The sequence below is a fragment of the Gouania willdenowi genome, chromosome 20 (genome assembly GCF_900634775.1).
Source record: "Gouania willdenowi chromosome 20, fGouWil2.1, whole genome shotgun sequence".
Taxonomy (NCBI): domain Eukaryota; kingdom Metazoa; phylum Chordata; class Actinopteri; order Blenniiformes; family Gobiesocidae; genus Gouania; species Gouania willdenowi.
This window is the reverse complement of record NC_041063.1, coordinates 14,747,091-14,762,902: the sequence shown is the minus strand read 5'-3', so window position 1 is coordinate 14,762,902 and position 15,812 is coordinate 14,747,091. Positions and strand designations below refer to the sequence as shown.

The window sequence follows — 15,812 nt, the reverse complement described above, 5'->3', positions numbered from 1 at the left end:
AACGCCACAGTAGCAGCAGCAGTAGCAGCAGCAGCCTGCCTTTAGCCACCGTCTCCTCCAGCTCCGGCAAGCAGACAACACCTCCGCCAGCGGCTTTCAACACAGTTCCTGTACTTAACGTGAGCGGAGAGAGAGACAAGCGACGGCTGCACGACGGAACCAAGCCTTTCCTTCTCACTGGTGAGCGAACCTTTCATGAAATATTCGAGTGGCAGCCGCAGGACAAAGCGTTGCTGTTTTATCCCGGTGGTCGTTGAACGCCTCTGTCGCATTGACTCGCACATGTGTTGATGCTGTGGGGTCTTAATATCTCTTTCTTACACGACTATCTCATAATTTACCCCAATTTTTATGGTGTAGTGATGACAGTAAAGGCTTTTTAAATTCCTCATTACAAGTTGTGCCTGTTAAATATTAAATTAACCCTGCTTGGGTGTGTTGCCTTTGCTGTCAGAGGACATTGCCACACCGTGAACGCCTCACGATGTCAATGGGGTCTTTAAATCTTCTGTGTGGGAGATTTTTACTGCTTAACGTGTAATATTTTGCGTACAAAACCTTCAATTTGTAGCTGTTGTATCTAATTTTTTGTTAATGTATCGATACAACTACGAAGTCAATATATTAGGTATGAATCGTCTAGACTTTTCTGGAAGTTTCTCTGTAGATGATGGTTGTCGTTTTACAGTCGTAGTCACACTTTTTGGCTCCTTTAACATTATAAAGGCCCTTTAATGTATGTTTTAATAAAATATCATTTGAATCTCACATGATATAATTAATTTAGCCAAGCGTTGTGTTTAATAACAGTTGCCATTGGTTACGGATGTGCACATGGTGTGTTTTTTTTCATGGTGTGGCTTTTATGTAGTGACGTAGTATTATTATAAGCAACACATTTTGATCTAAACTATTTTAAATACTTTTTTTTTTTACATCTCTCAAATCATTTTCAGTATGTAATCTATAACTAACCCTTTATAGGTTTTAAGCCCTTCTTTGCATTTACTTTAAAATCTTGTTTTTTTTGTGTGTGTGTGTTTTTTTTTTTTTTTTAATAAACACATTTCCACTAATGTACTTACCATTCTAAAACCTCTGGGTTCTTCTGATTAGGGCTGGGATAAACGATTATTTTTTTAAATTATTAATCTAGCGATTGTTTTTTCTATGCGTCGATTAATCTAACGATTGATTTTTCCACTTCGATTCGACTCGATTATTGATTATTTCCCACTGAATTGACTAAAAGTAATTAATACATGTTGATTTACATATCTAAAATTAAAAAAAAAAAAACCACACACAAATTCCTTAACATTGCAATATATGTTTATTGCTCCTCAACTCAAAATACCAAAATAAAGTTCAAGTATGAATATAAAAGTATAAAATAAAACATTCAAAGTCAGAGGCAGCATTCAATAAAAAAAATAAAAAATAAAAAAGCAGTGGGAGGCGGCAGCCTGTCATGGTGTCCTTCCTGAACAACACAATTTAAGATTTATGTTGAAAACACATAGGCTTAACTTACTGAAAAAAGTGCATCTTTTAATTCTTAATTCACATGAAAATATGGTAAATGGTAAATGGACTTGATTTCATATAGCGCTTTATCACCACACTGAAGCAGTCTCAAAGCGCTTTACATATCAGCTCATTCACCCAATCACTCTCACATTCACACACCAGTGGGACAGGACTGCCATGCAAGGCGCTAGTCGACCACTGGGAGCAACTTAGGGTTCAGTGTCTTGCCCAAAGACACTTCGACACATAGTCAGGTACTGGGATCGAACCTCCAACCTCTCGATCAGAAGACGACCCACTACCACCTGAGCCACGGTCGCCCAAATAACAACTTAAAGGAATACACTCTGCCACTAACATTTGTCCGCTCATCCGCTGCTGCTTCCCTTCTTTGTCCCGTCAACGCGCTGCTGTCCGGTCACACCTGGGACATTGGACAAACGAGTGCGTGCCTTCACTGCCTTGCACTTTTAAAACTCGGAGGAGCCACTCACGTTAGTTATTCCCCGGCACCGCCATCTTTGTTTTGGTCGGACGACGCATCGGCGCACTAATTTTGCGTTGTCCCGGCCCTAGTTCTGATGATGACTAAGGTCAGAATCAGAATTCCTTTATTAATCCCAGGGGGAAATTGCTTTTGTTACAGTCACAGAAAAAAAATCACAAATAAAAGAATAAACAATAAATAAGTGTATAATTAAGTAAAAGACTGTTAAAAATAGGGATCAGATATAGACACATTACAGTAGTAGAAAATAAAGTAGGATAGATAATACTAATAATAATAATATGTATACCAATATGAATGAAGCTCAACAGAGATAAACTGTGAACCAGTTTACCTTCAAATATCTTTGAACATGGAAGGACACGCTTGCTTTACCAAAGGGAATTACATATAAGTCAAAATCATTAAAAGTAGAGTTCGTTACAGTAGTTATTTTAATTACAAATAGTTTACATAAATCCAAATAAAGAGGTAGTGCATTCAAATTGCTCAACATTGCACAAACAATACTGTATTTGCAGAAACAAACAGTAAATACAGTATATATATATGTACAGATTGCCATATTGTTAACAACATTTTAAAGATTTTGTGCAGCTTCTATCTTTAAGTGCAAATTAAAGGGCATGCATTCAACAGTGAACTATAAATACAAACTATAAATAAAAAAAAATAATATCTGGCCAATTGTATAGATTTGCAAAAATAATCATTTTGCCTGAAAGCAACATTTGAATGAAAAGATGACTTCTAAAAACCAACATCATCAGTTAATTGTGTGTGTGTGACAGAGAGAGACTAAGAATGAAAGTGCCACTAGAGGCACAATTATTATTAGCCTACTTTTTTTTTTTAGCATCTCAAAATGGGCTCTGATATATACAGAGGCACACTGATATAATAATTGGCACCAAGCAGGCGCATTTACACGTTTTTTAACAATTGGCTTAAAAAAACAAAACAAAAAAAATGTTATACTATGACGGATGTCGCAGTTTATCCAGGGTACCCCTGGAATGACACGCACGCACACACGCTCACCCACACTTACTTTGAGTAGAGGTGGCGGCATCCTCTCCCGTGTCAGTAAAGCGGGAGACGACGTTTCTCTGTTTTTAAGTGTTGAAAACAAGTTTTCACAGGTGACTGTCAATGCTTCTAAGGTTAGAGCAAGGCAGTAGGCAGTTAAACCATCGGCTTTGCCTGAAGTGCAGAGTAAAATGTGCTGAGTGAGGATGTTGGCGATTGTCCATTTGTCGTCTTTGTGGGGAAGTGGGATGTCATTCATCTTCCTCATCAGGAATCCACACGTTACAGTAAATTCAGTTTCAACCACGTTGTTTCCAGCCAATCTGATGCCGGCTATGCTCACGTTAAGTATGACGAAAGCACGTTAGTGTGAGCCCTCCCGGAACCCATAAAGAATGCATTGTAATGACTGAAATTAGAAAAAAAAAGATTTTACATGGGAGTCTATGAGAGCAGATTGGGCCATTTTCAATTTGACTGAGGTCGCCCAAAAGGGGCGGTACTTCATTGAGCACAGCCCTGCGCTGATTGGACAATGACAGAGAGCAGCTCAAACTGTCTAGAACTGTCACAGCCCTGTAACACTGTGGATGAATATGATAGAAAAAAGTCCCTCCTTTTTCTCCTTTGATAGGGCGTCGCTCTGATCGCCCTCATGAAGAAGCCGCCCATGCTTGGTAGAATGACAAGGGCCTCTGATTTTCTGTGATTATTGTTAACAGACAGAAATCACAGAATTCAATCAAGGAATATACTCTTGCATGTTTTGGGACATTATCCCAGCTAAGAAACAAAAATGTCAAATCATTGGATGCAAAATGATATAGAAATAGTTATATGACACAGACTTAACCTTCAATTACATGTTTTAGGGCAATAGCACGCTTTTCTGCAATATTTTTCTATAGTAAACGGGTGGCCTAATGTCTAGCAGGTGTAGCAAACGGATGGACACATCCGAAGCATTGAAATATATAAAATCCATAATGAAAAGGTAACTCAATTACCTCTATTTAGCATGTTTGGCACAGTTTCTGGAAGTTTAATAGCCAGTAATGACATCTAATTAGGGAAAAGCGATGAAATGAAAACAAAACAGTATTGGGTAAACTCAAATGGAAATAAATATTCTATTAAATGAAACTGTGAATAGGGCCGGGACAACGCGTCGACGTAATCGATGACGTTGACACAAGAAATACGTCCACGCAAAATGTGCGCGCCAATGCGTCGTCCGACCAAAACAAAGATGGCGGCGCCGGAGAGTAACTAACACGAGTGGCTTCTTCGAGTTTCAAAAGTGCAAGGCAGTGAATGCACGCACTCGTTCGTCGAAGGTAGCTGTTCCCCGTAACCCTCGTCCTTTATCCCGGGTGTGACCGGACGGCAGCGCGTCAATGGGACAAGGAGGAAACACCCGCCGTGACATCAGCGGCAGCAGCCGCACGCGATGAGAGAACACATTAACATACCACTGTGAAACCCTCGTAGACCGTCCTGATTTGTAAATTAAACACAATGTATGTTTGCTGTAGACATAGGCATCTATTGGAGTTTTTCCTTTGCGTTCTGACTTTTTATTTTTCCTTCTTAAGGTATAAGGAAAATTAATTTCTACTACTTCTGACTCTGAATGCATTGTTTTGTACTTTTATATTCTTACTTGTACTTTATTTTGGAATTTTGAGTTGAAGTGCAATAAACATATAATGCAATGTTAAGGAATTTGCGGTTTTTTTTTTTTTTTTCATTTTAGATATGTAAATCAACATGTATAAATTACTTTTAGTCAATTAATGGGGAGATAATCGAATCAAACTGGAAAAATTAAATGTTAGATTAAATGATGCATTGAAAAAATAAAAGCTAGATTACTCGTTTATCCCAGCCCTAATTAATAATAACATTAGAAACAACAGCGGCGGCTGTACTGTAAATGACTGCTCACTAACTCACTCACTAGTTTAGTTTGTAACATTACAAACTCACTCTTTCTAAGCCTCTAAAGCTGCTATCATCAGCGTTCTCTTTCTCTCTTACACATGTGGTACATCTTTACAACAGCACAACTGCTCAGTTATTGGACATGGGTTTCTCAGTGCGCCCTAAAAACTGCCTATTGTAACCCAGACCTACCCTAAAACAAGCCATACGACAGGTTTTATTGACACATGTTGTCCATATCAAGAGAAAAAACCAAACTGACCTAATACAAGTGACTGTGTGGCATATTGCACCAGGAATTTTGACATAGAATCATCTTTTTGGTGAGACTGTGTTGAGAAAAAACATTGAGATTTATATTATATATCACCATTTTGATGAAAAATATTGATATTTTGATTTTGGTCCTTATCGCCCAGCCCTAAGGAGATGCCAGCAGGAATTTACAAATCTTGGTACGTGAGTTTGAGAGAGATGTGTAACCTTAACGGTGGTGTGGGGGCAGGGCCCTGAGTAGTGTCTGTGTGAGCTTCACGTCGTGATTGTATGTGCATGTGATTGTAATAGTGACAAATTTCAGCTTATGATCTTGTGTGTACAGACACATCATTGTGTGTATTACAGTCTGTCTCTGTGCACAGCGTTGACTGGCTATCAGAGTGGGCGTGTCTTACTGCTACAGCAGTAATGCCTATAATTGAGGCATTTTTTTTGAATTTCACTCCTCGTGGCTGGTCAGCAGAAGGCCTCTAACTGACACACCCCCAGCATTTCAGAGCAGAGAGAAATGCTTGTTTTTCCAAGATTTTGAGACCTAATTTTATATACTTTTTTTTTTTTTTCATTTTTCAAATTTGGCTCAGTGGTCAATGACACATGTTTCTGTGGTGTGACAAACTCATAACACATATTTACTTCTGCTTTACACAGAGTTTAAAGTAAAGGTTAACATTTTGACTAAACAAATTCTTTTTATTTTTTGGGTGATCATAGAAAAAATATTGGCACCACGTAGTTCCTCAGTGAAATGTTAGCCCAAATGACTGAAATAGCAGCTAGTTTATTTTCTACAGTCGAAGAAATGTCTCATGAAGCATGAGACAATAAAAAGACCAACACAGGCGAAGAGTTAAAAAGAAAGACAGCAGTTTTATCTTTTTGACATTTGCCTACTTCTTCTGTTTGACAGGAATATCAATGAGTGCTGCTTTGTAAATACTTTAATACAAAGGACTGACAGTATTTCGAGAGTTAGACGAGCCTTTCATCAATCTCTGCTGTGAAAGAATGTGTACCTTCTTAAGGTGAATGCATTTTTGTGGTTTACTAACCCTACCGTATTGTACACTTAGGTCGTAACTTCTGATGTCATGGTTTTCTGGCGATTTCATGCTTTTGTATTATAGCTTTTAAAATATTAGAGTTCCTTTGTCAAGATATCTTATCTCTTATTGTTTTAGCTGTTATTTACTTAGTAAACCACTCCTAAGATAATATAGTCATAAAATTGAAACTCCTTTGGTTTCTCTTTGTGTCTGTGGAATTCCAGGAAATCCATCAATGAATATACAGTATACCCTTTTTTTTTTTTTTTTTTTACGGCGAACATTTAAACAGTATCTGCCACATTTTTTACTAGTATTAATATATTCAAACATTTTAAAGGAAATGATTCTCATCACCATAGCATGTAAACAGTTTTGTTTAAGAGGATGCCATGGAAAAAAACAGCTCTACTACAGCACAAAGGCTCTTTCAGGTTTTGTTTAGACGTTATAATAATAGTATTTGCTGATTAGCAGATACATTTTTACATATTGAATTTTCAGTTGAAGACGACTCTCCACTGTTAATAGAAAAATCAGATGGCATTAAGTAAATTGGCCTTTTTCACACATGGATAATAAAGAAGAAGCTTTCCAACATGTTCACAAACTTTAAACCTCTTAACATCTTCTACACTGTTGTAAATTACGTCAGGTAGGAAACCGACTAGACATTGTGCTATCATGTGATCATCATACTTACTGTATTTCCTGTAATTTCTAAATGGATACAGTTTTTTTTCCCTCTAACATGGGTAAATTCCCTCAGCAATGAACTTCCTTTGTACATACTTGCAGACAAAATTGCTTTGGCTGCATTTGTAAAGAACTAATAATCAGATTTAGTCTCCCTTCTCATAGTATCCTTGAACTTTTTTTATAGAAACTTAGAAGAGGAGTGGTTGATTTGATGTACTTTCATCCATCAATTTCTTGACCCGCTTGCTCCTCTTTAGGGTTGCTTTGGTCTGCTGGTGCCTATTTGGTGTCATCGACACTAGCCTGGGGGGTACACCTTGGACAGGGCTCCAGTCCATCACAGGGCCAACACGCATGCACGCACGCACACAGAGAGAGAGACAGACAACACTCACATTCCCATTCACTCCTGTGAGAAATTTGCAGACTTCAAATGTGATGTTTTTGAACAGTGGAAATAGCGATACCTGGAGAAAACCCAAGCAAGCATGGGAAAACATGCAAATTCTACCCATCGGCCCGTAGGGGAGCAAAATTACAATGTCGGGGCCCCTACGCTCAAAGCGCTGGCGAGAACCCTGCTAAGTAATTCAAATAGCAATTTAAATAATTTATTCTGTTTTATTTTGTTTTTAACTGGTTATGTCTTTTACAGCAGCATTAAAACAACTGCTATTACCTTGTTATGAGGCTTAGCAACAGCTGTGGCTACATCTAGATTAAGTTATCAATTAAACACCAAGCTGATTGATATTTTGTTTACTGATCACACGTATCTAATTTTTTAAAAATATACTCATGTCTTGTTTTTCTGAGTTTTTTTAGTTAACAGGACATCCTGAAAACTCAATCTCCTCACCTGAATACTGAATACTATTTTTTTTTTTTTAACATCCTTATATGAAATAAATAAATAAGAGTTTAAAAATGTTGTAATCCCAGATTGCAAGAATTGTTAAAGTGCTTTTAGAGCCCAGGAGTTCTTTTCCACAAAGTTGTTTTCAAATCAAGCTGTTAGAAACCCTCCTGGGCATCGTTTGCACACTGCATTTCTTGGTGTGATATTTGTTGAATAAGGAAACAAACATGTTCAAACCTGTTTTTGTGCTTGGAGTTATGATTTTGGAATTTACTCAAACAAATTATTGCTCTGCAATGGTATATTCATGTGTTTGGATGATTCATTCGTAAATCATTTCTAAACATCTTCAGAAAGCTGGCTTTACTTTATCACTTCCTGTAATTTATCAGGACAAGAGTTTGGCTTGAGTTATAACTACGGCAGTCTGCTGTTACACAACACTGCCCCTTTAATAGAATACTCACTTGGCCTACAAGTGCAGTGTGACAAAAAAAAGCCCCAACTGAGCAGATGTTATAATCCCCAGCTTCTGAACTTGCCTCGAAGGGTTTTCCAAAATGTTCTTGCCAAGTTCTATCTACAAGATGTGTGTAGCACCAAGTTAAAATGTTTTACCCTGAACTGTATAGCTCGTCATGGTTACAGAATGTGTTTAAGCTTAAATAGGTTTAGTTTTAGCTGCATTTGTATACAGTCTTATAGTCCTGTGACTAAATGTTTGTTCTAACAACCATGCTCTGAAATGGTTTTCCTAGTACATTTTACAGACTGTAACATTATCCTATAACACTTGATTAGACGTTTTTTTGTAGTTAATTGTAATCATAAAATACAATAGCAAACTGTATTTTTAAGATTACATTTTAAAAATTGAATATCAAAATCTTTCTACCTTGAGTTTCTGTAAAATGTGTGACCTCATAAAAATCTCAGTACTTTTTTGTAATCTAAACACAGACCCCTTCTGTAAGTGGTTTGATAACATTCAACCATTTCCCCTTGGTACACTAATGCATTGTGGGATTGGCTGACCCACATCTGCTGTGTTCGCTCAGAGGCATTGCTCACACTCAGCAAAGCAGGAAACGATCTGATCTGCGTTGTGATGGTAGCACAAGTCACCGTCTTCATGTACACACGGCATAAATCCAGTCGTTCTTGGAGCAGTCACTCGTGTCCATTATATCCTCACTGCTGCCGGGAAGCTCGGGTAAAGCTAAAGTCACTGATGAGAGGATATTTAATAAGCCAAGGAAATCAATGACTTTGGGCTACATCTTTTCAAATTTTGCTCAAGATTAATAGTTTAATTCTGTGTTCACAGAATGCATCAACAAGTGGTGGTTTTTGTGCGCATGTGTGTGCATGTGCATGTCCCTCACTTGCACTGCTCTGTGCCAAACCCCTTTCAACTCCAACGTAACAAACACAAACTGCAAAGGCCACAAGCTATAAATAAGTGGACACAGCCGATCCCAGCAGGGCTTACTGGTTATATCTTTTTGATGATTGGGATATATTTAATGTTTAAATGTTGGTTTGGAGTTTGTTTTGAGTTGTAATACCTTCTGATTTTTTTTTTCCTACTGAGGTTTGTGGTTTTTTCCATTTAAAACATTTCTGAATTTATATTGAGGCATCAGTTGACATATTCCTGTTTTAATTTGAGGCTTTTCTCTTATAAAAAAGCTTTCTAAACTGTCTGAAATGCTGAGATTGTAAAAGACTATGGTACCATCTTATCATGTACTTTTGATTTAAATTTCATCCACTTTTTAAAAAAATAACACCATTTAGAAATCAATGTGATAATAGAATTTGTGGCATCATTTTAATCTTTAGTATGATAGCTAAGTTCTTGAGATGGAGTTCTGGCAGACGCTGCATAGAACAGTTTACAATACAGTCTCCTTTACTAATGAATCACTGCCAATCCTCCTCCTCCTCCACATAATAAACTCACAATCATTCCCAGCTGAGGGAACAATATCAAGGAAACTATAGATGAGTAACTGTATTTAAAAGGGATTTACAAGGTAACCAATTTTAGCTGCTAAATGTGCTAGCCAACCATTAGGAACTATTTCAGTTTAAATGTTTTGCTGTGACGGACCATCATGCATAGTTGGCAAAGAAAAAAAAAATCAAAACCCACCTTATCAACAAATCTATTGTTTAATCCTTATCAATACATAGAAATTCTCACACAATTTCCCCACACAGCCAAGTGAAGATGAGAAAACAAAAGTCATTAGACGTGGTCTCTATTTTTCATGTTTGAACCTGCAGCAGAAAATCATCAAAACAGACTTTTGTTCCCCTTGCTTACGAGAGAATTCAGGGAGATCATTGTTTATAGGTCATTGCCCCACGACTTTGGAATGCACCCCCTGCTTCTACTCAGACTGTTGACTCTTTCAGAGAGACATCAACATTTAACCCTGCCCTTACAGAGTTACGAAAGGATGAGTTCACTCAGAATGTAGGCTTATTCAACAAGTTAACTGCTTTCATTTTGCCCCGATAAATTGAGGAAGTTGAGTACAGCCCTCTGCTGCAGCCTACGGACAGTGAAGGACGGTAGAGTTTTCGCTTGAAGTCGCTTAAAAAATTCAAATTTTTCAACTTTGAACGACGAGGTCGCGCTTGAACTAGTCTCTCAAATCATGCAAATCACGTTGTTTGAGGGGGGATAACTTGAGGTTGTGTCATTTAAATTGATTTGAATGTAATCTAATCGCTTCAGTCACATTCGGTGTGAACGCACCTTCAGGCCTTTCGCGCAAGTGACAGATTCCTACTTACATGAAACTAACTTAAACATATTCATAAATGATTCCTTACCCCTTAAGCACCGAAAGAATATCTGTAATATTACGTGAATATCTGTAAAAGTCACGTTTTTCTATTAGCTCTGTCTGCTAGCATAGCATCTCTTCTTCACTGCAAAATATCTGCATGCCAAACGACTACTGGGTTACCAGCGCCCTCTGCTGGTTCAAACAAATATCTGACCTAAATACCGTAAAATGACTGTTTTTTTTTTTTTTTAAAGTCCAATACATTTTCAGTTGCACTTTTGAAAAGAAAAAGAACTAGGGATGTAATGATTAATCGTAAGGCAGTTAAAAATCGATTCATAGGTATCACGGTTGATATCGATTTTCTGAAAATTGAATCGCAGTCCTTTTTTTAACCAGCAGAGGGCGCTATCCACAAGTGTAGGCGGCGGGCGGAGTCTGTTAATACTTTCTTTCTGGCCGCCTTCTACTCTTAAATATGTTAATAAATGATTCATTGCCCCTTTAGCACCGAAAGAATATCTGTAATATTACTTGAATATCTGTAAAAGTTACGTTTTTCTATTAGCTCTGTCTGCTAGCATAGCTTCTCTTCTTCACTGCAAGAATTTCTGCATGCCAACCGACCACTGTGTTACCAGCGCCCTCTGCTGGTCCAAACAAATATGACGTAAATCAGTGTAATCACGTTTATTTTTTTTTAAAGTCCAATTGTTAAGGCACAAAATACATTTTCAGTTGCACTTTTAAAAAGAAAAAGAACTATTATGCAGTTTTGCATTGTTTATTATAGAACCAGAATTTAAATTAATAGGCTTCATTTTCATTTGTATTATTCCTTTATTTCATTCAAGATTTATTTTTAGTTAAATTGCATTGTTTTGAATAGTTTATCAAGGGATTCTTTTGACAATGAAATATGAAAGGAAAATAATACAGTATTTTCTAGTTTTTTTCCCAAAAAAAAAATTTGTCTACATTCCCATTTTGTAAAATAAATCGTGAGAGAATCGTATCGTGAACCCAGTATCGTGAATCGAATCGTATCGGGAGTTGAGTGAATCGTTCAATCCCTAAAAAGAACAGTTTTGTATTGTTTACTATAGAACCAGAATTTAAATAATAAGCTTCTTCATTTGTATTATTCCTTTATTTATTTCATTAAAGATTTATTTTTAGTTAAATGGCATTGTTTTGAATAGTTTATCAAGGGATTCTTTTGACAATGAAAAATAGTATAGTATTTTCCCCAAAAAAATAAAGGAATATTTTTCAGTCATTTATATACAGTCCCATTTTGTAAAATAAATCGTGAGAGAATCGTATCGTGAACCCAGTATCGTGAATCGAATCGTATCGGGCGTTGAGTGAATCGTTACATCCCTACCTCCAACTGAATCAGAGAGATTTAAGGCAAACAGGTCTACATACATCGAGAGTTTAATAGCATTGATGTATAGGTCGTATTTGGGATACTTTGTGTTGATATCTTCCCACATGTTCATTTCTTTGTCAGACTTGGCATTGCTCTCTTTTTCTTATTAACTTTATTTATGTACAGAAATCTGCTGTGGTCAGACTAGTTGATGACAACTCACTCCACTTTGGCCCAGTTATATAAGGAAACACCAAGAATAGCCAAATATTGTCCATATGTCTTCTGATACTTTCAATTAGACGTGTCGCGTCTTGTTTTGCAGTTGCATAACTTCATAGTTTGGTCATGATGGTAAAAGAAGTGGTACTGAGCTAACATTTAAATGCACTTTTTTCTCTCTCTTTTTCCGCCTTAAGCTGAAGCATAATCATCAGTTATTATGTAATTTTGCTGGGCTCATATAAGCTTAGCTGTTCACATCCCTTCAATTCTATTTCAGTGCTGTTGATTACACTGTTTGGTATTTCCACTCTTTTTAATGCCACGACTCCCTCCCCACTTGTTTTTGAGTGGACCCCTTTGGTTCTGCACAGAGCGATGGTACTCATCATCACTTGTGACTGCGCTCGGTTGCAGATTGTTGTGCTTAAACTTGACAAGCTAGCATGCCTTTACAAAACTTTGCTTTTCTCCACAGAAGCCACATAGAGGACCCTTAGATAACGCAGCGCCGACAAGCAGACAGAGCCATGGTGGAATACTACCACGTTTTAGGAGTTCAAAGAAATGCAACGCAAGATGACATTAAAAAAGCGTAAGTACCATCTAATGTTTTCTGCTCTAATTCCTCCAAGTTTTCTTGAGTGCTAGACACTCAGTGGGTGGCAGAGGGTAATCATATTCTAAAGGTGCGACGATATATCCAGATATCTTTTGTCTATAGTACGAGTAGTTTCACAATGGGATGTGAAGCATACCTGTGAGTGTGTTTTTAACTGCAGCAGACATAGTCAGTGTATAAATGCTCAATTGCTGCCATGAAATGTAGACATGCTAATATTCTCGAAAAAGAAAATGTCCATATCTTAAATCTGGGCTGTGTCGGCTGTTCTGATTTGATGTTTTAAAAGAAGAAGAATTATTTGAAGAATGTCAAAATGACGTGATTTGGTTTTAATTTTAGACTAGCATGAGTGGTCAGTCTGTTTTTATGTTTTTTTTTTGCAGAGTAGCACTTTTATCACTTTAAATAGGAATCATTTGTGTCTTTTTTGTGTTTATTTTATTTTTTATTGTTCTTATTTAGTTGAATTGGTTATATACAGAGTAAGTACGCCCAGAGTTTAAGTCAAATAAAAGCATGCTTACTTCTCAAACTACAATTTTTTGTGTTTTTTTTTTGTTTCCAAAAATGTTGTATCGTTATCATGAGTCCATTATTGCTTCTCATGTTGTGAACATGATTATATGCCAAACAAATTTATTCTGTAATTTTATTGACCGTGAATATTTCTGCTCAGTCAGCACAGGAGGCCACTGGATAAAATGAAATTGAAGTACAATATCTTATTCCAATCCCATGATGCATGCTAAATGTATAATTAATACATTATTTTTTTGCCAAGGAGAGAGAAAAATGGTTTGTGTGGGAGTAGAGTAAACTTACTGCTGCCACTGCTAACTTCCAGAGAGTTAAAAGGGTCAGGTGTCCTGGGTCAGTGTAGTGTGAAAACGCTTTACTTTTACCTGGTTATGTTTGATGTCTGTGTCTGAGTTTTCTAAAGTATTCTAATATCATTATTAATGATTAGTTTATGATGGCATTTACCATTTTCGGAAAATAAGTTTGATGCATTTATCATTTACTCAAAGTTGTCTTGCCAGCCACTGGACTCCAAAAGACCTTGAGAAGCACATTATAGGACAAGGTCTGCTTTGATGTTTATTCTGAGAGAAACTGCTGATGCAGTGAACCCATAATTTCTTTCCCTATAAAAGCTACTGTATGACACTTTTAATCAAAGGGCAGCCCAGTGGTGTTATAAGTATGGTTTCGGTTTCAAACTCAGAGTCTGCACCCAAAATCATATTCATCATCTCTCCTGTCTGGTCTTCATCATTTATCACCACAGAGTGTGTTTTCAAGTCAAAGACGAGGTAACCGTAAATTTCACCGTAACATACAGTATGACAGTGGAGAAAACCAAACATGCAGGGTAGGGAAATTTGTTAACGTTAGACAAAAAGTTGGTGTGCTCTTGGCTATATTAGATTAGGATCAACTCTACACAAATTGTTACATCAAAGCTCTCATTCTTGTGTTTTTAATTATACAAAGTATGCCTCTTTAAGCTGTTTTTAGACTTCATTTTACCTCCTAAAATCTACATTTTACTGGTTATATTCCCTCAGTTTCAGTTTGGCTTGTATTAAAATACATATATCTAGGTTGTAGGTGTAAAAAAAAAAAAGGAATAGGTTTTCATGTGACTATGTCCTCCCCTCTTAAATATGATGACTATGGCTGTAGATGAATATGATTTTATAGATTGTCATAAATGTTACTTTTCATCTCAGCCAGGTGTATTCCTGTATATTGCTGATTCATAATGTTCATTTAGTTAAAAAAAAACAACAACAATTCCCCCACACCACCAGATGTCAGCAGGTTGACCCCATTAAAAAAAACAATTCCATAAAATAGAGCCTTAATTTAAGTGCTGAGCTGGCCTTGTTTTTATGTTTGGGTATCCTGTACTATTCACAAATATTCAGATCATGTTATTGACTGTTCATATCACAGTTATTTCTACCTTTGACCCCAGAGTATTGACTATAAAGGGCAGTTTATTGTGCTGCTTTGTTGGATTTGGCCTGCGAAGGACTTTAGGCAACAAGATAACATCACAACACACAAACAAAGTTCATCCACTACAAAGACCTGAACCCCTGGATTGTTTGGTCTGTTTTCCTTTTTCCCATCCACAGCATCTCTTCATGTTGCTGCTGTCGTTGCTGCTGACTGCTCAGAGGCAAACAGCTGATGCAGCATAAGCCGCTGTTGAGGCGCAGGCTGCTTGTCAACGTAGTTCAGGCTGTCTTTGTTATTTCTGCTTGGTGGGGGGGTGTTTTTGTGCAGGCTGGTGTCTGTGTGTTGTGCGTCACCATAGTTACCACCCTAAATAAAGACTAGCATGTGTATATGTGTCCCTGATCCAGTGTGTAGTCTTTTACACACCGTTCCCTTCCTTCCCTTGTGTATTATAATGTGTTTTCAGACTTAACAACTCCTTCATGGTATGTGTGTATTTTTAACTTCTCTTATGTGTGTTTTTAAAGTTTCCGTTTGTGTCTTAGTTACAGAAAATTGGCATTGAAGTGGCATCCAGACAAGAACCCAGACAACAAGGACGAAGCAGAGAGAAAATTCAAAGAGCTGTCAGAAGCATACGAGGTGCTCTCAGATGGTAAGATGTATTCTGGAGAAAGAAGCTTTCAATTATATCCACTTTGTGGATATAATTGCACTTTGTCCTCAGCCAATCTATAAAAACAGCACCTCAATTGACCATAAATATAAAGTGTGTGTGTGTGTGATGAGTGCCTGTGATTCTTTGAGTATTGATCCTGTGATGGAGGACTATTATTGCAGAAACAAAGTATGTATGTATCATGTGTTACACAATATTTAACCTCAAGCACTGGGGGACAAATCTGCCACATCATGTAGTGTTTT

The 15,812-nt window shown here is 37.1% G+C and overlaps 1 protein-coding gene across 3 annotated transcripts in view; it reads left to right on the top strand.

Annotated features, from left to right (window-relative positions):
• Window positions 1-15,812, top strand: part of dnajb6b (DnaJ heat shock protein family (Hsp40) member B6b) — a 31,228-nt gene continuing 15,416 nt past the window's right edge. The window contains exons 1-3 of one of the 3 annotated variants that reach the window (XM_028434294.1): window positions 1-180; window positions 12,774-12,890; window positions 15,434-15,543. In XM_028434294.1, the coding sequence (XP_028290095.1) occupies window positions 12,826-12,890; window positions 15,434-15,543 (175 nt within the window). In that variant the 5' untranslated portion in view covers window positions 1-180; window positions 12,774-12,825. The other 2 variants (XM_028434295.1, XM_028434296.1) reach the window with 2 other exon arrangements.